General features: G+C 49.4%; 2 protein-coding genes across 12 annotated transcripts in view; both read right to left on the bottom strand.

Moving 5' to 3' along the window:
• Positions 1 to 6916, bottom strand: part of DTX2 (deltex E3 ubiquitin ligase 2) — a 40284-nt gene extending 33368 nt beyond the window's left edge. For 9 of the 11 annotated variants that reach the window (XM_023753479.1, XM_023753482.1, XM_023753484.1 and 6 more), the window contains exons 1-2: positions 6779 to 6908; positions 5462 to 5626 (exon numbers count right to left, since the gene is read on the bottom strand). The gene's annotated coding sequence lies outside the window, so the exon portion shown is untranslated. Of the gene's footprint in view, positions 1 to 5461; positions 5627 to 6778 lie in introns of all 11 variants that reach the window. The other 2 variants (XM_023753481.1, XM_023753480.1) reach the window with 2 other exon arrangements.
• A 7467-nt stretch (positions 6917 to 14383) lies between these two features.
• On the bottom strand, positions 14384 to 23318 carry ZP3 (zona pellucida glycoprotein 3). The gene is given in 9 exon segments (XM_006088294.3): positions 14384 to 14589; positions 15047 to 15174; positions 15315 to 15406; positions 18327 to 18444; positions 18541 to 18718; positions 18801 to 18904; positions 20899 to 21017; positions 23035 to 23117; positions 23120 to 23318. Coding segments are annotated over 9 exon segments (1227 nt in total).
• Positions 23319 to 24210: the final 892 nt, after the last annotated feature.

Below are 24210 nucleotides of genomic sequence, written 5' to 3'. Positions count from 1 at the left end.
TCAGAAACTACTTATTTTATGCTTTTCAGAACAAAGGGTATCTGTTGCAACAATGCAACTCTGGTACTAAAAGCAAAAACAGCCATAGACAATGTGTAAACTAACTGGAGTGGTTGTGTCCCAATAAAATTGTTTTCCCCTTTTTATTGAATTTATTGGAGTGACACTGGTTTACAAAATTATAAAGGTTTCAGGTACACAATTCCAATACAACTTTATTAACAAAAACAGGCAGTGGGCCGAATTTGACCCACGGGCCATGGTGTGTCGACCTCTCCCCTACCACCTAGCCAACATCTATCACTGTGTTCCACTTCTCTGAACCCATTCTTTTTACTAAAATAGGAGAGTGCCTATGTCTAGCCACCTCAAGGACATGCCCTTCCCTCTGCAGACATGTTGGTCTTTGCCCAACATCTGATGATGAAATGCAGCATCCAATAACACAGCAGGCAGCATGTTGTCAGCGCCACCCCTAGAAACCCCAACTGCTTCCCAGAGCCACACCAGGCATTAACACCTTTCCCTGTGTAAGGAAATCAGGTTCTGCCCTCCCTCTCTACACTTCCTCTGGACCCTCTTATCTGTTATAATGCCACGCACACAGATTACATAAATCTTTTTTTCAGATGAGCCCTCTGCTTCAGCCATCAGGAACTCAAGGAAGGACCCAGAAGAGGCCAGGCTGTTCCATGCCCCTCAACCCCACTGAGAGAATGTCTACCCCACCTGTCCACCTACTCCTCTCTTAATTCCCAGCTTGAGACTCTATACTGTGAAATTATTCCTACATCAGCTCCTGCCACACAGGAAGAATTGGTCACTCCTAACAATCAATGTCCAGGTAATATCTGAGTGCAATTATTGGAGTGACACTGGTTTACAAAATGAAATTCCTAAATAAATTATGGTACATCTTAATGATACCATATTTAAAAAAAAAATATTTTTATTGATTTCAGAGAGGTAGGGAGAGAGAGAGATGGAAACATCAATGATGAGAGAGAATCATTGATCAGCTGCCTCCTGCATGCCCCCTACTGGGGATCGAGCCCGCAACCCGGGCATGTGCCCTTGACTGGAATCAAACCCAGAACCCTTCAGTCTGCAGGCCAACGATCTATCCACTGAGCCAAAGTCTTGAAAAATGTTTACAAAAAGCTTATAGACCTAAGATAATGCTCACAACAAACCAAAAATACAGGCTATATAAGTGGACACACTATGTTCTTAGGCAGCGGGTGTGTCATTTATTAAGCACCTACTATGTGGCACATACTCTGCTTGTCCTCTCCACTAGGGCATAGGCTTCTTCCAGGCAAGGATATGCTCAGGAAAAGATATGTTAAACAAGACACAGAACACTGACTAAAAATGAAAAAATACATTTCACTATATTAAAACTAAGAATGGTGTGGCTCCGTGGTTAAGCATCGACCCATGAACCAGGAGGTCACAGTTCGATTCCCAGTCAGGGCACATGCCTGGGTTGTGGGCTCAATCCCCAGTAGGGGGAGTGCAGGAGGCAGCCGATTGATGAATCTCTCATCATTGATGTTCTTATCTGTCTCTTCCTCTCCCTTCCTCTCTGAAATCAATAAAAACATATAAAAGAGATCAACCAATGAACTTGTATGCATATATGCATAACCCACGGACACAGACAATGGGGTGGTGAGGGCCTGGGTGGGGGGAGCGGGAGAGAGCTGGAAGAGGTTAATGGGGGGAAAACGGGGACCTATGTAAAACTTTCAACAATAGCCGAAACCGGTTTGGCTCAGTGGATGGAGCGTCGGCTTGCGGACTGAAGGGTCCCAGGTTCGATTCCGGTCAAGGGCATGTACCTGGGTTGCGGGCACATCCCCAGTAGGAGATGTGCAGGAGGCAGCTGATCGATGTTTCTCTCTCATCGATGTTTCTAACTCTCTATCTCTCTCCCTTCCTCTCTGTAAAAAATCAATAAAATATATTTAAAAAAAAAACTTTCAACAATAAAGATTAAAAAAACAATTTGAAAAAAAAAAACATATACAAATATTTTTTAAAAAGTAAGAAAAAAATAATGGTCATTCAACTAAATATGCCTTAAAGAAGGTAGAAAGACAAGTTATGAGCTGGAAAAAATATTTGCCTTATGCATTAAAAATTAAAACAAATATATAAAGAACTCCTACAAATCAATAATAATAATAAAGCACCAAAAAACCCACAGAAAAATTGGCAAGAGACATGAACAAATATTTCACAAAAAACTCATATGCCAATAAACTGACGAAGAGATGTTCAGCCCAGCCAGCATGGCTCAGTGGTTGAGTATCAACCTATGAACCAGGAGGTCATGTTTCAATTCCCAGTCAGGGCACAAGGTCCACCCCCACCCCCACCCCATCCCAGGTTTTAGACTCAAACCCCAGTGCAGGAGGCAGCCTATCAGTGATTCTCTCTCATCATTGATGTTTCTATCCCTCTCTCCCTCCCCCTTCCTCTCTGAAATCAATAAAATTATATATATATATATATATATATATATATATATATATATATTAAAAAAAAAAGATGTTCAATGTCAGGGCTCAGAGACATAGAAATCAAGAATCCAAAGATACCATTTTATATCCATTCAATTGGCAAAAAATAAAATAAAATAAAAAGTCTGCCTATATCAAGTGTTGGCAAAAATGTGGAGCAATTGGAAGTCCTATACACTGCTGCTGGCAGAATGTAACTGGTACAACTACTTCAGAAAACAGTCAGGCAATATCAACAAAAGTTGAACGTTTATTTACCTGATGACCCAGCAAAATATCACCCCTAAGTTTATACCCACGAAAACCTCTTGCACATGTTCAACAGGAGATGTGTATATGGAAATGTTCAGAGCAGCACACTTGCAACAGCTAAAACCTGGAAAAAACTAAGTGCCCATCAGTGAAGATCAGGTGATAAACTGTGGTGTACTTACACCATAGAATATTAGTAGTAAAAACAAATGACATAAAATAATATGGACGACAAATCTTAGCAAAATTAAATTATATATGTTTCCTCTGAAATATATAGGTACAATAAACGTATATTAAAATGAAAGCAAGGGGATAATGATTATCTGAGCATGAAAATGGGAAGATTGCATGCTTAGATGTATACTTTTTTGTTTCAAACTCCAAGCTTTTGTTTTGAGTGGCTGAGATACAGATGCTTACTACATTCATTAAAAATAGCTTAGTAAATAAATATAAGCAAGTCTGAGGTAAAAATTAAACACAGAAAAGAGACCATTTAATTTATCTCTGTACTCCAAGTGCCAAGCACAAGCCCTGGCATACAATTTCTAAAGGCATGTGTAGAATGAATCAGGGACTTTTCTCCCTAGCCCACCATCCCCTTCCTGTTGGCACCTTAGGTACTTACAACATGTCTGAGGCCAAATTCACCTTCCTTCTTCCCAATTCTGCTTCTCCTCCTAGATTCTCTGGCTCCACTCTGACCCAGGCAGTTAGAAGAAAAACCTGGGAGACTTGCTCCCCCTCAACCTTCTCTCCCACTGCCCCACAGCTGCCATGACTTGCTCTCTCCTCCTTCCTCAAGTCCTCAGAGCCCTCTGGTTGGGACCTTTATGCCTCTCACCTTGATAAGTATTCTTTCCCACTGGCTTTCCCCAACTCTTATCTCTCCTTCTAGTCCACCTCAGAGACAGGTGCAAGATTGAGCTTCCTGAAATACAGTTCTGATCCTGCTTCTTCCACATTTCCACTGGATTTCTGGAATAAAGTTCAAGCTCCTTGGGTTGACACTGAAGCTCATCACAATCTGGTCCCTCCCTATCAACCCTATTTGCCAGTGCACCTCCCTTCAGTACCCTCTTTCATCTATACCTCCCTCTCCCCAACCTCTCCCAAAGATTTTAAGTGATGATCTACTATCACATATACATCCCGTTTCCCCACCTCTATGCCTCAGCTCCACACAGAATCCCATTCACTTGGCCACCCACCCTCACCTGACCCATATTCTCAAGGCCCCATTTAAATAGTACCTCCAGCCCTAGCTGGTTTGGCTCAGTGGATAGATCTTCAGCCTGCAGACTGAAGGGTCCTGGGTTTGATTCCAGTCAAATGTATTTTAACCCTTTGAGTGCCAACCAATATCCTAGGAACTATGCCAAAATTGCCAAGGCATTTTTGCTGATTTTACAGCAGTTTAGGAAAAAAATTATGAATCGCAAGTAAATGAAGTTACATATTCAATATCTTCCACAAAAATCGTCATCTTCACAGCAAGAATTGACATATTTAGCAATATCATCATCACTAATAAAAGCAGACTTAGAACTGGACACTGCAGGAGGAGCGCGATAGCGCTCCCAGCACTTTTGGCGAAAGACAGGAGGAGCGAGATCATTAATCCCGGCACTCTAGGGGTTAATAAATAAATAAATAGCACCTCCATGATGCCTTGGTGTGCCCAATTGAAAGGAAATACCCTTTTATCAACTTCCACAGCATTCTGTCTGTCCTCCAGAGTTCTCTATGTTCATCATCAAGCTGAGAGCAAAATCTCCCCCTTACCAGAAGCTGGCATGGTGTAAGGAACAGTCACAAAGATAATAATCCAATCAAATCCAACCCACACTTTCTGGCGAGTATGTAAACTTTAAATGCTCCCCCTCCCCAACTGGAATTCTTCCCCTAAAATCCTTCTGCCCCCCAGAGCCTTGGCATGGCTCACCAAACCCTCCACACTCAGACCTCTGCCCACCTACCCAGCATCCTCTATCCCACACCGACCCTTTGTTGCTCTAGCCACTGAGCTACGTACAGTGGTCCAGACATGCCAGGTAGCTTCACAGCTTTGCCCACTCCTCTGCCAGGCTACTGCCCCTACTTTCTAAATCCTACTCCTTCACAATTCACCTGCTATCATCTTCCAGAGCCTTCCTGAGCTTCTCACCCTCCTTCCTACCCCCTTCCTGGAGCGGTGGGAGTTTTGTCCTGTGAGTCCCCCTCCTCAACGCATATCACACTGACAAAACCTGTCACTGTCTATGGCTTGCTGTCTTTTCTACCAAAAAACCAAGTTCCAGAAGACAGAGCTCTTGTTGCTCCTCACAGTACCCCCAGCACTGAGCATGGGGCTTGACACAAAGGAGGCACCCAGTAAAGATTCATGCAACAAAAGAAATAAAAATTTCCCAGTTCAAATGCAGAAATCATGGCTTATGTCCTTCATCCCATAAAGCATGTCTTAAAGTGCAAACCATGTAGAAAGCACCCTCTAAGACTGGTTAAACAGGAGAAGTCATTGGCAAGAAGCCACTTGAATTTCTTTGAGAGAGCAATAGCAATCTACTCCCAGGGCTCACTTTCATCCTGGAGATCTCAAATTCTACCCTCCCCAGTCCACCTTTTCTATTGAAAACCAGATGAAGAAGGCAGCAATGTAAAGTCCCCATGGCTCTCACCTTTTCTCTCTGGAGAGCTGGCACAAACCGTCCCTTCTTGGTGGCGACACCCGATCCTTAGGAGAAATGACTTGTTCGAGTTCCCATCTTGATAGAAAACGCAAACAACAAAACCCAGGCAAATCTGAAAGGCTTGCTGACTCAGCAACACAAATTTCAAGACACCTTTGCCAACAAGGAAGAAGATGATCAGGTTTTACATTGAGAAACAGAAGTTAGTGAAAATGAATGCACAGATGTTGGTTCCGTGTGACTGGGGACTGGAAACCACCAGATTTACTTTCCGAAACCCTAGGCAGAGCGGACGGTGCGGTAGTCTTCCTCTGCCCACTCAAATAATCAAGGGAATGGTCAAAAACAATAATAAAAATAAATAAATAACCTGCGCCCTTTCATAGAAAAGCCCAAAAGGATTTTATAAGCCAGTCTGTGGTGCACGCATCAAGGAAATCAACACACCAGAGAGGGTTCAAGTTTAGCCACAGGCACACAGCAATGAACAAGAGGCCTAGTTATAGTTACTCTGATGGCTGAAGTTAAAGCCTAATGTTGGCCACCAGAAAGCCCCCCTTCTAGAACTCCAGAGGAGCTGGGACGGCATGCAGAAATAGTTTGAATTTCTGAAGGGTCCGAGCGCCTGTGCACACACTATTTCCACTGCGACCGGCACTTAGGGAAGTGGAACCAGTAGCTAGCTGGCTGAGAAAGGCGGGATGAAAGGGTAGCTCCAGAAAAAGTCTTCTAAATCCTCTTCAGCATACATTACGAACCCCGCAAAAGTAACCCAGGGTCGCTGGGAACAGGAGATTCCCGGAGGGCGGACCCCGCTTGGGACAGGAAAGCAGAGTCCGGAGGCAAAGTCCTCTCTAAATTACAGCCCCGCTCCAGCGAGTCGATCACTAGGAGGCAGACCCCGACAGAAACCACACCCTACCCCGCAGCCCGGCGGCAGGGTCACCCCGCTTCCTCCAGGTCCTGTGGGACGAGGTTCGCTCCAACCGACCGGCTCAAACTCCCCGGCTCTGCGCCCCTCCACCTGCTAGCCCTTCGGCTTCCACCCGGCGTTTACCCTCCCACCCAGCACCCAGTCGAAGCTCCCCGCGCCTCCCAATGCCCCCAACGCCAACCTCAGAGCCCCCCCCAGTCTAGAGACCGGTCCTCCCAAACCCCCTCGTCCCGGGACGCCCCTCCGGCCCGGCCCAGCCCCCCTTCACTTCCACGCCCGCCCCCTTCCGGTCCCAGCACAGTTTGGTCTCCCCCGCGCCCTCGGGACCCCAGCCCTGGCGACCAGCAGGTGGCCTGACCGCCCCCTCTCACCGAGGCTGAGGAGGGCGAGGGGGCAGGAGAAGGGCACCGCTACCCTCGGGCCTGGGCACAACTCCGGCGGAGGCGCCGACTCTCTGGAGACAGCCAGAGTGAAACTCCCCGTCGCAGCTTCCTTGCGCTCCAGTGCGCATGCCCAGGACGCGGGGCCTTCTGGGTTATGTAGTTCAGTGGGATGGGGGCGGGGCGGGGCGGGGCGGGAGACGGAGGCGGGGCAGACCTGTTCAGCTGTATCCTTTCTCCTTAGCCTGTTTGCTCATGACTTGCTCCTTCATTAATTTACTGATTATTTTACATCGTTGTTTTTTTTTAAACATAGTTTTTACTGGTAGATACATGGTTCCAGGCCCTGTGCTGGGTACTGGGAATTAACACGTCAATTGGAAACTTGGTTTCTCTCCTGGAAGAACTTCGGACCTACTAGTAGTTGCGGAAATAGACACAAACACACAATTACAATATAGTGGGATAAATATTATGTTAAAGGAGTGGGAGCATAGAAGGATGCCCCTAATTTGGGGGTTGGGTCAGGAAGACAGGGGTGATGCTTGAGTTGGATTTCCAAGCCCACATAAGGGTTTGCCTGATGGACTGCAGGGAACCTCATGCAAAAGAAGAGAGATGTGAAAGTGCCTGATGCACTCAGCAAGCCGTGAAATGTTCGTTGTGGCCAGGGCAGAGGATTCATGAAGGGGCTGAGGACAGAGAAAATAGATTAGGGTGTGACAGGATATGAGTATGGAGAGAAGGCTGAGTAAGATTATAATGGTCTTTAAATGGCATGCAAGGAATTTAGGCAACTGGAGCCAATGGAAGGATTTTTAGCAGGTCAGCATTCACCTTAGGATATCCTGTGTGGTGGGTGGAGGGTAGATTGAAGGGAAAGAGAAAGTAGCGGGGAGACCAGTTTGGAGACTGTTGCTCTAGTCCAGGTCCAAGGTGATGAGGCCTAAATAAGGCTGGTGACTAATCTTTTGAGATCACAGACCTGTTTTCCAAAGCCATTCCCAGAAAAATGCCCAGGTGTCAGTTTTCACACATGTATGCCTACACATCACATACATGTTTTTCATATAGTTTCAGGGGTACAGAGTCCTCTGACTCTTAAACTCTAGTTAAGTATTTTTACATAATCTAATGTCACTCATACTTTATCAGGGATTTGAAGAAGACTCAGACTGCTGGGGATAGAGGAAGAGACATCCCCAATCATTAAGTTTAAAATCTTCACTTTATAGAACAGGAAGCTGAGGCCTAGAAACAGGGAGTAACCCACCCAAAATTAGTGAAGGAGGAGGAGTGCCTGTAGCAGGCCAAGTGTCTGGTACCCGGGACTCTCCCACCGGCCTGAGAGCTGACTTAAAGGACACAGGCCTTGAGTCTGGGAGACACCAAAGTCAGGTTCTCCTAATTACTTTCAGAGCCAGAAATCCATTGAGAAATAAAGGGTAGCATTTTACCTGTGATTTACACCAGATAACTTTATTGGCTACAGTTTAGGATGGGAACATTTCCCTTCCCCACTCAGTCAGCTATAACCACCTACAACATTTCTAAAGCACCTAGTATGTGCCAAGCACTTGACAGATATCACCTCCCCAATCCTCTCAGTGAGATAGGTGCTATTGTTATCTCCATTTTAAAGATGAAGGCTTTGAAGTGGTAGTTATTGATAAAAAAACAAAACAAAAGACAAACACTACAGCACTGGCTGGTTTGGCTCAGTGGTTAAAGTGTTGGCTGTGGACCCTAAGGGTCACAGGTTCTATTCTGGTCAAGGGTATGTATCTCGGTTGTAGGTTCCCTCTCACATTGCTGTTTTTCCTCTCTCACTCCCCCTCCTCCTGCCCTTCCATCTCTCTCTAGAAATCAACGGAAAAAATATCCTCAGGTAAGGATTTAATAAATAAACTGTATGCCCATATTATTATTATTTTTTAAATACCCACTGCATACACGCCTAGAGACTCCAATAGAATACTGGTGGGAGGGTAGACTAGAAAGGTTCTGGAACCAAGGCTCTGGAGAGGGGAAGAGGTGGAGGAGGTGGGGCTCTGGGGAGGTTTGCTGAGCCTGCCAAGGTTAGGGATACTGTGGGATCCAGGGGAGGCTGGGGTAGAGAAGCTTCACAGAGGCAGGGAGGACACTGCCTGGAAGACTGGGTTGCATGGAGGAGAGAACCCTAGAAAAGGGGGAAGTCAACAAATTGAGGGGAGAGGGAAGCACTGCAAGGTGTGAGGCTCTGGAGAGATCTGGGGTATAGATAGCGATTTGGGAGTCGCTAGCAATGACATTTCCAGGTCACCTGGAAAGACCACAGATGAGAAAAAGTGAGTCCAGGGTTGAGGAACACTGGCCTTCAAAGAACAGGTGAGAGGTAGAAGTGTCTGGGAAGAAGGCTGGACTGGGGGACACTGGATGAGCATGTGGCAGAGAACCCATGAAGGCGGTGCTCAGTGGTAACAGATACTCCTGGGAAGCCTAACAGGCTAGCCTCCTGGGAGGACAGCCTATCTCTGGGATAGGGGCTCCTGCCTCCCAGTTCTGGGCTCTTTCATCTTTCAGTCTGCCAGCCGACTTCAAGAAAGGTTCCAAACTTCTGACCTTACTACACAGAGGCCATTGGTGACCACAGAGTGTTTCCATTGACAGGTAGGAGCTGGAGCAGATATACCTGTGGTCATGAAGTTCAGGAATGCAATCTAGGAGTAGACAGCTCTTTCAAGAACAATCTTTGTGTTCCACACACTGTGGGGCAGAGTGGAGGGGGCAGCAGAGGATAAACTCACTTGTGTGTAGTGATGCCACTTACATAAGGTTGCCCATGGCTATGTGCGCCTGGAAGGACACCGGCCAACACAGTAACATCCAAGGGGCAGGATAGCGGGTGAATTTCACTTTCTTTGTACTTTTCCTGTATCATTTGAGTGTGTCCCAGTGAATAGTTTCCATTTTTATAACCTGAAAAGAAAGACTATATTTGGGGGGAAATAATGAGTTCTGATCATGAAAAGAAGCAAAATAGGACAGCAGCAAGAGGGAGCATGGGGAGAAGGGACTTCTACTTTTTAGACAGGAGAGAGGGATGTGCTGTGTCCTGTGGCTGCAGCAGGATGGCCCTCAGGAAGCTGGAAGTGAGGGAAACAGGATTGGCCACCTGCAAACTGAACTGCAAACCAATATACAGAGCAAAGGGTCAGAAACACCTGCACAGCTGAAGGAGGCTGGTTAAATAACCCCGGAATGCTAGGTAGAAAGACTGAGGAAGACTCACAGGTCTATTGTTAAGTAAAAAGGGTAAGAAGGGTGAAAAAAGGAACTTTCCGAGCAGAGTGTAAAGTAGAACATGTACCTATTTGTGTGGGGGATAGGGCTGGGGGAATGTTGTTTTGTTTTGTTTTGTTTTTAATGCACAAACAGGCTTGTAGGCATAGAAAATTTCTGGGAGGAAACCTAAGATGCTCCAACACAGTAGGGGGTGAGCTAAGATTTTTATTTACTATGTACTTATGCTATTTGTTTTCTATTAGAAAAATGTGACAATGCACACACACACACACACACACACACACACACACACAGTGGATTAGGTTTGCCTTGCACATAGGCATGAAGCCTAGGGGTAAGTGGGAGCTGAAACCTTCCTGGCTGGGGCTCTTTGTCCTAAATCATCTGCCCAGAGAGGCAGCTTTTTTATTTTTTAATATCTCAAAGGCTGGAGTTTGTGTAGCTCTCAGGTCTTCCCAAGCAACTGAGAATGAATGACATGGCCCAAGATGGAATGTGGCTATTAGCCATGGAATGGGGAGTGGTGGCTTCGAGAAACTAAGAGAAACTTCAAATTTTTTTAAAAGTTCTTAAACGTTACGCCAGGTGTCAGGGTTTACTGCTTTCAAAGGCTGCAATCCTGGAACCAGCCCCCAGCTCTCCCTGGAGCAAGAACAGATCAAAGTAAACCCAGGCCGCTGTTAATGGGCTTGAGCACTTTCTGATGCTTTGCTTGTGAAGGCAGAATTCTGTTGCTCAGTCAGTGCCTCAGCTAATTGGCCTCCATCAACTGGAGGGAGTGTCTGATTAGAAGCCACAGCTGCTTTGCTCATTATTTCTATTTAATAACATCTGGCATCACTGGGTGATGGTGCCCGCTCAGGACCCAGGTGTGACCTACACAGCCAATAAAAGTACAATGGCTTTGCAGCCCCCTCCCCTAAAGGAATCGTCTTATGTAAGTCCTGCCCCGTGGAACACATTTTGAACTGGCTCATCCTTGCTAGTTCCCTTGCGGCAAATCCCAAATGCACTGCGCTCAGTGAATTCATCTAAGGAGTCTGCTTTTACACTAAATAGTCTCACACTGGACCTGTATTTCCCCTCCGCCCCCCATCCCCAGATAGTGTTCTAGTTATAAGTACTTTGGCGCCCTGGTTTGGGATCTAGAGTTGCTCAAGAGAAGGGATCGATTATAGTGTGTGGACAAACCAGACTTTTTATCCTAAAGCCTGAGGGCGAGAGGCCCCTTGGGAGACAGTTTTATCTTCCTGGTGGTATCCAACCTTCCCATGAAATCTTCCACTCTGCCCATGGGAGAAGCCATTTGTGCATCTATCAGCAAATTCATTCCTGCATTCCTGCTTGCCTTTTATATAAATCTGTTATTTGCAATTTCCTTTGAAGCAGTTTTTTACATCTTAGTTTCCTCAGTGAATGAGTTAAAACAAAATCTTTGACTCATTTTCATTTTGTATTTGCATGATCATGACTTAATTTTTTCCTCTCTTGTCCTTTAACATACCTCATCCCTTTTTGTCCCTGACTGCAAAGGCAAAGTTTTAAACCTGCACAAAAAGTGTTAGTTCACAAGAATGTCACAGGATAGAACATGAAGCTACCCCACACACCAGGGAAAGGGGAGCTGTAAGCCATGAAATTAAGACAACTGTCAATCCTCTGCCAGCTCCCTCCCTTTCCCACTCAGGTGCCATCTTGAGGAGGAAGGCAGGACCCTCTGACATTACTGCTGGAGGCTGCCTCTGGGGCCTGCCCAGGGCCCGCTTCGTGCCGAGTTGAGGCCATCTGGGGGTTACTTTCAGGTCAATCCCTAGTCACACTTCCTCTGCACACCAGGCACATCTGCTTCCTCTTTCTGCCGAAGACAACAGAAGTTGAATGAGAGATGATTTCCCACAGTGTCGCAACATCCAGGAACATGAGGGCAAGTGATGGGTGTTAAGGCAGGGACAGTCCCTAGGGTGTCCTGGGAGTAGCCTTTGCTTATAAAACAGCTTGGGTTGAACACATGCTGGACACCGCGTTTCATGTTCATCCTCACAACAACCCTGAAGTGGAGAACTTCCTCATCTGAAACAGGATGTTGCTAGGCAGCGGTCAACAGGCGCAGTCAGGGGTAGAGCTGGGTGCTTGAGAGACAAGCCATCTGGCCCTGAGCGTCCTGCTGCCTGAACCAGGATCCCACATGTGCTCTACTCACCCAGCCTCCAGACATTCCCATCCGACAACTGAAGGGACCTGCCAAGCCCGCAGTGGCAAGGAGACAGGCTTTCTCTCAGCCTCCAGGCCATGCTCTCTGCTGCTTCAGTTGACTTTCCTAACAGGCATGGTCCATCCGTGGCACTCAGACCCCTTAATGGCTCCTTTTCACCAGCCCTACTCCCTCTACTCCATCCTCCTCCAGGGCACAGCTTCTCCCTGTTCTCTCCTCCCTCCACACCCGCTCCTCCCACTTTGCTTATCTAGCACCTGATAGTTCTTTGAGCGTTTGCTACAGGATCACTAACACCAGGAAGCCCACCCCTCCTACACCTAGTCCTTTACTCCCTCACACAGCACACCATGACCTACTTGGGGGGCATGATTCCTTCTTGATACAAATCCCCTGACCCAGTGCGCTTCAACACACCTGAATCACTAGGGGAATTTGTAAAGATGCAGATTCTGGGATGGGGCCTAAAACATTACCCTTCCCACAAATCCCCAGGTGATGCCAATGGTGTTTGCAGATCAGGCTAGGAGGGGCAAGGACCTAGGTCGTGGTCCATTCTGTACTTCTCAGACCCAGAATCACAAGACCCTGCTCAGAATGTACTTTAGACATCGGCTTCTATGCCCATGTCAACACATCTGAGCCTCTTGCCTTGGCCAGACCCAAGGCCACGGAAACAGAGCCATAAGACATGACATTTAGCCGAAACCGGTTTGGCTCAGTGGATAGAGCGTCAGCCTGCGGACTGAAAGGTCCCGGGTTCGATTCCTGTCAAGGGCATGTATCTGGGCTGCGGGCACATCTCCAGTGGGAGATGTGCAGGAGGCATCTGAATGTACTTTAGACATCGGCTTCTATGCCCATGTCAACACATCTGAGCCTCTTGCCTCAGCCAGACCCAAGGCCACGGAAACAGAGCCATAAGACATGACATTTATTGGCTCCAACCAGTTTATGCTTAACCACCTGGCCAGCAGGTACCAGCCTATTTTGCCTCTGAGGACCTCAGGACTCATAACCAGTAACTAGAAAAGCTGGGATTCTGCAGTGAAGGCAACCTTCACCCAGAGAGAAGGAGTTCCGTCTCAGATGATGTTGGAGCCAGCTAAGGGCCAGCCCACTCTGAGAGGCTTCACAGCTTTCGCCCCCAGCTTTTGTCTTGGCCTCATTGGAGACAGGACATTATAGTTGTCCCTGGGAAGATGAACCTTCCCCCCAGGAAGGACATGGGGCTGAAAGCCAGGGAAATAGACTTGCCTTCACAAACCAGCCTGGCCTCTCCACTATATGGACAGGCAGACTCACACTAGAGGCGCTATAGTACTTAAGATTGTGCTATTTGAACCCATGGTGCTGTTTTACAGTCTGTCCCTCCCCCCCACAACCACTCCAATTCACCCCCATCTGTAGTCACTGCTCTACACCCCAAAGGTTACTTGCTTCTGTGGACGAAAGGGGCCACATGCTAACCTGACCAGCTCAGGGAAGGCCTGCATGGCGGTCTTGCAAACTCAGAGACCTAAAGTAACCACAAAGGATGGTCTGAACTTAAACTTTAACTAAAAGCAGTTATGGTGGGTAGTTACATCCTAGGCCGGTATCTTCCCTGACAAGGTCAACCTTTACCTTAACTGAGCTTGCCTTTTTGCATCTAATAGTAATATATCCTTGAAATGTCTGGGTAACTTGTAACTTCCCTTTTTCCAAACCCCTTGGGGCTCAACCTAATGTGCCTGGGCACCAGGACAGATAACACAAAAATGAAGGAATTTGTGTAATTGTTCCTGCACCCACCTAAGTATGTGTCTATCATTTTACTTTTTATCCAATCCCAGGGGTACCTCCCCGCCCTCCCCCACTTTGCTTTCTCCCGCCTCTCTAATCTATCACCAGTGAATTTCATGTAACCCACCTACATCCCTTCCTTTGATTGCAGTGTATAAAAATAGATGAGAAACCACCATTCTCTGGAGCATTATCCCAATCTGTTGAGATATTGCTTCCTGGCAATTGTCGAGTTTGGCTCAAATAAACTCACAAAGTTCTTTACAGGTTTGAATGTTTTGTTAACACTTCTTTTATTGGGGAGCATACACAGGTCACTTCCCAGAGTGGACAGCAGCCTGACGCCACTTGGCAAGACCCAGAACAATGTTGGCCAGAGTCAGGGATGCCACCACTGCTAGGACTAACCCCAGCATCAAAGAGGTGAGAGAAGAGGTCGACTCCTCCACGTCAGGGTCAGGGTTACCAGTCTTTCCCAAGAAGATCAGTGGCCCCACTGTGACATCTGCCTCTTCTGTCACTGAAAGACAAGACATCGAAGGGTCACCCTTGTCCCTCACCAGGAATCGGGTTAGGGGTTTTGCTCTGCCTCAGTGGGCTGAACTAGGTTTTGTTTTAATCAAGAAAGCTCAAGCCCTAGCCGGTTGGCTCAATGGATAGAGCATTGGCCTGTGGACTAAAGAGTTCCAGGTTTGATTCCGGTCGAGGGCACATGCCCGGGTTGCAGACTTGATCCCCAGTAGGGGGCATGCAGAAGGCAGCTGATCAATGATTCTCATCATTGATGTCTCTCTCTCTCCCTCTCCCTTCCGCTCTAATAAAAATATATTTTGTTAAAAAAAGAAAGCTCAAAATTGCACCCCTAGGAGTAAACATCTTTAAATGGGGGATGAAGGAGAAGAACGTCACCCTAAAGTGACAGCAGGTACCCTAGACCAAGGGGAGAGCAATAGCCCTATGGCCACCTTAAGACCTACCGTGCCTGCGCCTGCGGGAAGCAGACTCTTGCCCCTGTCCCACCAGTCTCCTGGAACGACTTGGAATGCCACAGCTGCCCTTGTTACAGCAGTGACAGATATCAGCAGTGCCTTCTACTGGGGACCAGCTGAGAGGGAAAGACGAGAGGATTAGATGACTGGGTTGCCTGCAAGAAGCAGTTTGCTGATAATATTCATGTTGGGGAACAGACACAAGGGTGGTCAACCAGGTTTTCTACCCCAGCCATGCCCAATCTCATCTCTTCACCTGTTGGAGGACTTGCTGAAGGAACAGGCTTTGTTTAGTTGGTCTGGGACTTGGTCAGCTGAAGTGACCTTCAGGTGGCAGGTGATATATATCTGGAAGTAAAAGCAGTTATTACTAGGGGAGCTCTAAGCTGTATCAGTGACTTTAATAAGTCGTTTCTTATATAACCCTTAACCCTTGGGGGGAGGGTCGAAGAGCTTTATTTTAGAGATGGGGCAACAGAAGGTCAGAGATGAACTTGTCTAAAACTTCAGAGCAAGTAGCAAATTGGACTCTAAACTGGAACCCATCATCTTTACTTTCCCAGCCTCTCCCAAACTTGTCTAATCACCAAGCATGCCCAACCGAGGCCCATTAAGTCAGAATCTTGGGGCCAGGGCCAGGAATCAAGCCCAAAGGGGCCATTATCCCTCGACCACCTGGAGTAGGTAAAATTTTGACAAAGCCAGGGCTCAGGTCAGCTCTGGTCCTCTTGATAGGGACACCTCAGCCAGAGGTCCTATTTTATACTCTACGAGATACATCAACAGCCCCCTGCCAACCCTGCAAGGGCATGGAAATTCTATCACCTTCTCTCTGAAGCCTTCTTCAGAGTCACAAACCTTGGCCACCACCTAGTGGCCAAGTATACAGGCAGGGAAACCATTTCGGAAACAAACAAGGCAGGGGGCACTTCTATCTGCCCCACCACAGAAGGGTTCTGGGGCCTTGAGAGTCCCTATTCCAGGAGGGAACTGTTCTTATCCTCAGCTTCTTCTCAGTACGTTTTTCTGATGCTAACTGGGGCCTAAGGTCCTAGGGTGGTTCCCCATTAGCTCTTGAATAAGCTGTTCCTTCTCCCTGTGCCATGGCCACAGTCAGCCAGGCCACACAGCCCACCTTTAGGGAGAACCCTCCCAGAGCTCGGGCTACCTTCCACTGAGCAGATTGTCCTCTGGTCTCAGTTACCTCCCTCTCCCTGGGATGCAGATACCAGCGCAGGCGACCACCTGTATAAAACCTTAGGCCCGTCCTCCCCCCTGGACCACCCCTGAAGTCAACCTCAACTCCCTATCCCCAAAGGATCCTCTATGACCCACAAGGGGGGACCAGGACCCTGTCTCAAAGTCTGTTCTCCTTTATCCCCAGTTCCGTTCAACCCAGGACCTGTCATCAGAAGCTTCGGGACATCGCACTAACAGCTTTAATTCCTGCCCCTCCTGCCATCTACCAGTCTGTATCAAACTATTTGTTCTCAGAACAGAACTGCGGGCGAGGTGAGGGAGCAGCAGCATCTCTTCTACAAATTCACACTGCTTGCCCCTAATGCCTCCCAGCCTTTGAGCCTCTGGTTCAGTGGTTTGCAAACCTGGCTGCTTGTTAGAGTCACGGGGAGCTTAAGTGGCTTCTGATGCATTTAAGTAAAACAAGATAGACTAGTGGATGGATGATGCTATAGTAAAACATTAATGGTAGAACCTAGATGGTAGATACATAGGTGTTTGCTATAAAATTCTTTCAGCTTAATGTTTGAAGATTTTTATAAGATGTTGGAAAAGGCGATGGCAGGCCCCACCCCAATTAAGTGAAACTACATGGGAATATATGCAAGTATCATAATCACTTTCCAGGGGATTAGTATAGAGCTGGAGGTGAGAACCCCTGTTTTAATCACTTCTCCCTCCTGACCAGTATTCCAAACTTTACAACCCCTATTTCTAACTTGCTTAAAAGCTACTTGAGCCCGGCTGGCATGGCTCAGTAGTTGAGCATCAACCTATGAGCCAGAGGGTCATGGTTGGATTCCTGGTCAGGACACATGCCCGGGTTGCGGGCTCAATCCCCAGTAGGGAGCATGCAGGAGGAAGCCGATCAATGATTCTCTCTCATCATTAATGTTTCTCTCTCCCTCTCCCTTCTTCTCGAAAATCAAAATATTTTTTTTAAAATAAAAGCTACTTGATTTTTATTTGTAAAATTCTACCAGCACTGTCCGACTAGAGGGCAGTCCTTCTACCTGTGCTTCCGGCCCCATCTGTCCATACCTCAGTCATCAGGAGCAGTCTACACTTTCGCTCCCACTCCCTCCATCCCCTTAGTTTCAAGTGGGCTTTCTCACTCAGTGGTTCTGAAGAGGTGGCCCCCAGAGCCACAGCAACAGCCACTGGGGACTTGTCAGCAATGCAGATTCTAGGCTCCAATCCAGACCTACTGAGCCAGACCCTGGAGGCAGGGCCCAGCAATCTAGTTCAACAGGCCCTCCAGGCGATGCTGATGCATTTGGGTTTCACAAAGTCACTGGTCTAGCCCAGTGGTCGGCAAGTGAGACACCCGACTGCTCATTAGTTAGCAGAGCCAAATATCAACAGTTCAACGATTGAAATTTCTTTTGAGAGCCAAATTTTTTAAACTTAAACTATATAGGTAGGTACATTGTTATTAACTTAATTAGGGTACTCCTAAGGCTTAGGAAGAGCCACACTCAAGGGGCCAAAGAGCCGCATGTGGCTCGCAAGCCACAGTTTGCCGACCACGGGTCTAGCCTATGATCAAGTTTAAGATGCTTCGCTGTATGAAAAGTTCTCACCTGCTTTCCTTGCCCTTCTAGAAAGCCTCCAGGAAGCTGACACCTGCTTTTGTCAACTCCTTTACTCAACCCCTCCTCATCTGGGTTCTGGCCCTGCTGACCTTGGCAAGGACAAGATCAGTGACCTGGTCACCAAATACCATGGTTGTTGGTGCTCATCTTATTTGAACCGTCCCCTAAGTCTCCTGGGTTCCTCTTCTACTTTGTTCTATTTCTAGGACCCCCAATTCTGTCTCTATCCTTCATGGGGTTTCTACCTATCCAGGGGACTGCGTCACCCATGCCTTCTCCTTGAAGATCTCTCTAGAGCCCATGGCTTTATCTACTTGGCAAGTTGTGGAGTTACTAGGCTGGGGGCAGAGCTAAGACAACAAGTGAGCTAAAGCAGCAGAGTAGGCCTGATCGGCCTGACCCCTAAAGTTCTGGGTGTTAAAAAGAGGTATTACCATGTTTCTGGAGTCATTGGCAAAGTGGAACACATCCACGGTGAACTGGAGAGTCTCTGGCCCCGGTCTGGGTGCTCTGAAAGCGGATGAAGCATCGGAGAGGCCATCCACGAGACAACTGTGAAGAGAATGAGTGAAGAATGAGGTTAAAGGCCGGGGAAGGTGGCATAGGCCATGCTATGAGGTTTCCCCAGAAAGGCAGCCCAGCCCTCACCCATGGAAGTCCACAATGGTGTGATAAGGGGAGGCATTCCGGTTTGGCGTCGGTGTAGCCACACAGTGGTCCACGAACAGTCGCAGGGGCACATGGCTGCCCGTGTGAACTTCGGCCTGGAGGTGGGCTGTATCTCCCAGCTGGAAGGTGGGGGACCTCTTCTTCGAGCTCCAGTTCTCTGAGGGACACAGTCAGGAGTGAGAGCCTCTCCCTGGCAGAGCTCCCCCTGCCAGCTCCCCCTGCCAGCCCTCCTTGCTTACCCTCCATCAGGTACAGGGAGAAAACCAGCTTCTCCTCCGAAAACACTGTGGTCCTGAAGGGCACCCAGGTGGGCAGGATGGCATGGCTGCTCACATTGCCCTGCCTGGGGAGAGAACAGGAGCTACCTGTCGTGGGGCTTACCCCTATGGCTCCACATTAGAGGGGGTCTCACTGCTACCCCATTGCAAAGTCTTCAGCAGTGGCCCAGCCAGACAGCTAGTCCAGGCCGCTGAACATGAAGTCTGAGCCTGTCCCTTAACCTCCTGTACTCAACACGTGTGAGTGGTTCCTCCCAGCCACGAGGACATCCGAGCTGCAGCATGAAGACAGATATCTCAAGTTCCTTTGGTTTCTAGACCCACATCTGCTCCTTGTTAAGGTTCACCTGGGAGGCTCAGGTGTGGGGTCTGAGGCCAGAGCCCCGCTCTGTACCACACAGGATTCTTGAGGCCAGGCCTAGAGAAGAAGTCCTTCAGAGACAAATGCAGTTAGGCCTCTGGCTCTTGAGAAGCCAGTGAGAAATGCAGTTAGGCCTCTGGCTCTTGAGAAGCCAGTGAGATACTCCGAGTCTGAACTGAGACAGGAAGTCCCTGGAAGCAGTCAGGTGTCTCAAGACATCTGCCCTGCTGACCCAGGGGGCTCTCATGGAAAAGCCTACTTCGAGAACCAGCCCTCCGCTAACTGGAGCTGGGAGGAGGTATCTCAGCCTGAGACAAGCCTCCCCGCGGCCTGCAGACATCAGGCCAGGTGAGCCAACATGCTCAGTTCAGTCCCAAGCAGAGCTCTTTTGAGGTGAGGGATGGCCATGATCCCAGGAAGGCTTCAAGTCTCTCTGGCCAATAGGAGGGCAGGCACAGAGCCCTGCCCTTGGCAATTCCATCTCCCCCACCCATCATCAGGCACCCAGCTCCTCCAGCTCTCCTTACCTCCCTCAAGTCAGCTGCCACAGGTCAGGGCTTACCTCCTCCCAGTCTCCAGCTGGTCCCACCAGCTCCCGCATGTCTCTCCCACCAGCTCCCGCATGTCTCTCCCACCAGCTACCTGAGGACCCTCCAGGTGGAAGAATCAGTTCGCACTCATTCTGCTTGGTGCTTGGGGAGGGGCACCTGCTAACTGAGCCTGGACACCTTCACTGCATCTCTCGGCCTTTAGAACCCATCTGTCCCCCTCCATTTATTAAGCCATAGGCACCAGGCCCCCGGGCTGTAGCCCCTACTAGTGACTCACTGCTCTCCCCTGGTGGGGGGGGCAGGGGGCCTTTGCCTAGACTGTCTCAGCCTCACCTCTCCCAAGGCCCCATCCAGGATCTTGTTCTTGGAACTCCTGCCTTGACCCCTCTCCCAGCGCATGCTCATCCCTGTACCCTCATGGTATCAGCACCATCCTCCCCTACCTTCCCCAGCGGGGAGGACCGGAATTAAGGCCTACACACTCTGCACTCAGCCCAGCCCAGGACCCTGTGGTGTGTTATAAGCCACAGCCACCCTCTCCTCACACCTCAGTGCAGAGTTCACGGGCACTGCTTACTGCTCAGGGCTTGAGGGGCTTCCCCCACCCACACACGTGTACTGGGTTAAACCACAGGGAAACAGCAGATGTGGGTCAGAGCTTGGAACCTCTCCCTACACCAGTGGTTCTCAACCTTGGCTGCACATTAGAATCACCTGGGAATCTTCTTAAAATCCTGATTTCTGGGCCTCATCCTCTGGAAATTCTGTTTCTTTGTTAGGGGGTGGGGCCACAACATTAGTAACAAAGAAACAGAATTTCCGGAGGATGAGGCCCAGAAATCAGGATTTTAAAAAGATTCCCAGGTGATTCTAATGTGCAGCCAAGGTTGAGAACCACTGCCCTACGCTATTGAAAAAGTGTTCTGAACTCCAAGGGGGGCCTGGACAGCTTTCACCAAGAGGCAGCTGTGGCCCAGAGCATTTCAGAGGCTCAGGAGGCCCCTGACTCCACCCAGGGCTGAGGGCAGTGACCACAGCCCAAGCACTGCCACCTTCTCGCAGCCATGCTGCCCGATGCTGCTGGGAGGCTGACAGGATTGCCAAGGGGCCTTGGCACCAGGGCAGCGACAGCTCCTCCCACACTGACCTGGGGAAGCGGCATTCTATGGGCACCTCCACGCGGTTCGTCCTCACGATGGACAGGTTTCCAACGGGGCGGGGGTTGTGGAGCAGGAAGGTGCTATACACCAAGGCATCCTCCGTCACCTGAAGGAAAGGGGAGGGTCAGCCCCACCGGCTTCACCTGTGAGAGGTGGGCCCAGCCTCTGCAAGGGAGCAGGGAGGGGAGCCCAAAGGAGGCCGAGAGAACACAGGCCCGGACCCAAAGCCTGCTCTGCTGCGACCCATGGGAGAGCCTGGACAGGTGCTACCCTCACACCTCAGTTTTTTTGTTCTTGAAATGTTGAGGGCTCTGCAGGGGTCTGGTTCAACTCCCAGAGCTAGAGGTGTTGGGCATGTTCCTCTGCTCAGGCTGCCACCCCCACCCCAATACACACCCAGTTTCCTCTTTCAGGGGAGGCCTGCAGCCAAGAAAGCCACCAGGATGAAGCCAGAAAGTTCCAAGTTACAGTGGGGCCTTGACTTATGAGTTTAATTCGTTCCCAGACCGAGCTCGTTAAGGAGCTCGTTAACTCAAATTACTCTATCAACTCAATGCAAAAAATCCGCCGAGAGACAGCTGGTATCTCAAAAAACTCGTTAGTCGGACACTCATAAGTCAAGGCCCCACTGTACTTTGATTTCTAGGCCCACATCTGCTCCTCGTTAAGTTCCCCTTGGAGGCTCAGTCAGCACTTATGGTGCCCTCCCTCTTCTGACTTATTCTCTCGCCCATTTCACAGAAAGCCAAATTGGTTCCACTGGTTGCCTAAGGCAGGCAGAGTACAGGCAGGTGCCACTGGAGCAATTTGCAGCTTCTAATCAGCTTTTCAGGAGATCACCTGGGGCCCAAGTGGTTGCCTGGCCCGCCCAACCCCTCAATCTTCAGGGGAGAGTCCCAGCTTTCCATTAAAGAGTGCCCAGTCAGAGTTGGTCCGACGGCTGTGGGTTATTGTTAAGCTGATTAAAGAGTGCCCAGGCAGACCAGCTGCATAATGTGTGGGGCCCACTGCAAAATGAAAATGTTCAAAAGTTAAGATTTTCGGGACAGCAGGGTATTAAACCACGTGTGGGCCTGTGGAACTGCACAGGAGTCATTCCCAAGCAGCCCTGCCCCAGGTGATCCTTATCAGGCAAGATGGGGAAACCAATCCTGGGAAACGCTGCACTTGGCAGGCTAGTGGAGTCATCTGGGATCTTAAAGATACTGATGTCTGGCTCCCACTTCTGTTCTGGTTTAGTGCAGGATATGGGAACCGGGAGTTCTAAAAGCCCCAGCTTAGTTTTAACAGCTGAATCTAATGCAAGGATTTGAGAGTGACTAAGCTAGAATAATTCCTTAAATACCTTCTGCACCTCTCGGGCTTCCCAGCCCTCCCCCCAGGAATACAGGGCCCAGCAGTCTTCAAGGCAAACCCTGGGAACCACACCTAAAGCTCGAGCTCCAGGGGGATGCCTCCAGGGGCTGGGCTTGTCCCGCCCCAGCCAACTACTAAGATTTAAGTCCAGAGCTGGGTGGGCAGAAGTGGGAGCCCCATGGTGGAGGGGAGGACAGGTTCTCCATGAAGCAGAATGAAGTTGGTCCGGGGATTGTGGACCAGCTGGGGATCTGTGCCCCGCCAGCCCTGCCCTGCTGGAAGGCCCCTCCTAGTCTGAGGACAGCAGTTTCGTGATAGCATTGATGAGATGCCCTATTGAGTTCAATTAGCCTGTGGTCAACTTGGTTTCATTATAGACCATTTTGCTGAAAGGCACAGAACGTATTCATGACATTGAGGACTTACTAACCCCCCACTTTAGCGGAGAGGTCTGGCCTGGACAACTCATTTCTCCTCCTGAACATGGCTCCCCCATTAAGTCCTCACTCCCCAGTCTGACCTAAAATGCACCGCCCTCTGGACTCCACCCCACCTACCTAATTTGGCCAACTAAAGGCAGGAGCCACCGACTCTCTCCCCCCCTCCCCCCCCCAGCCCAGCTTTAGGCCTCCAGCTGCTCCTCCTCCTCCCACCCCACAAGTGAAAGGGAGCTGCCCTCATCCCAGCTACACTGTCCCTGAATCCACACTCCCTATTGCGGGCCACCTCTCCCATGTCCTCCCACCCATGCCAGGCCCAAGCCTCACCTGCAGGCTGTTGCCACACTCATGTAGCCCAACCGCAAACCTGACCACATCATCGGTGTCCACAGAGACCAGGGGCTCACAGTCTCGGGGCCCAGGGTGAGGTCTGCAGGCCTGATGAGCTTTCCAGTGCCAAAAAGGTCTTTGCTGACAGTGACCACGAGCTGGGCCTCCAGACACTTCATCACAACGCGGGGGGTCCCTCTCTGCCATATGGACTGGGAGTAGCAGAGCTCCGTGCCGCCCCAGAGCAGAAAGCAGATGAAGAGCCCATAGCTCAGCGCCATGACACCTACAAACACTCCCTCTAGTAACTGCTGTGCAGCCGCCCCTGCCCTCTTATACCTGGATGATGGCCACTCACACCTGGGCTCCCACCTGCCCCCCTTCCTCAGCCAATCCAGTCGGCCAGGCCCTTGTGCTCAAATTGGCACCCGGTGCAGCAGCATGGGCATCACCTGGAGCTTGTCAGCAATGCGGGCTCTCAGCCCCGCCCCAAACTACAGGGTCAGAATCTGGCTTCACACTCCCTCCCCAGTTGATTTGTATTCATGTTAAAGTTTGAGAAGTGTGGGCTGGCAGCCTGGCCAAGCATAATTTCTCCTCCCTTTCTACTCCCACCCCACGTGCTGACCTCTCCTCATAGCCCACTGAGGGAGCTAAGAGCTGTCCCAGGTCGATGGGGGAGGCCAAGAGAAAGGTCTTGATTGAAGGGTGGGTGGAATTTTATTGGAGAAGGCAGGTAGCTTATTCCAAGTCAGAGCGGGAAGAGGCATCATTAGGAGCTGGCAAATTTTGACCTGCTGCCCAACATTATGGAAGGTAGGAGGGGAGGTCAGTTGAGGCAGAGGCAGCTGTGTGAGTAGAGGTGTAGAAAGGACACTGTATGGGCTGGGGAGGGGCAATTTCAGCTCAGAGTTGCTGGAGCTTCAGATTGGGGGGGGCGGGGAGGCGTGCAGAGGAGCAAGAGTGGCAGTTTAGAGGGCTGGGGAGGACCATGAAGGTGCTGGCTGAGAGGTTGGATTTTACTCTGCAGTAGAGAAGCACCGCAGAGGGGCTGAATCAGGTGCGTAATCTGCTAGCTCTGCCTGGAAGCCGTTGACTGGAGGCAAGGGTCAGAGGCTCCTGCGCCAGTCCTGGTGGGAGAGGGTAGAGCAGGATGGACAGGGTCAGCATTTA

This window comes from Myotis lucifugus, unplaced genomic scaffold (genome assembly GCF_000147115.1).
Source record: "Myotis lucifugus unplaced genomic scaffold, Myoluc2.0 scaffold_45, whole genome shotgun sequence".
NCBI classification, from domain to species: domain Eukaryota; kingdom Metazoa; phylum Chordata; class Mammalia; order Chiroptera; family Vespertilionidae; genus Myotis; species Myotis lucifugus.
The sequence above is the reverse complement of the archived record's forward strand: the minus strand, read 5'-3'. Positions and strand labels throughout refer to the sequence as shown.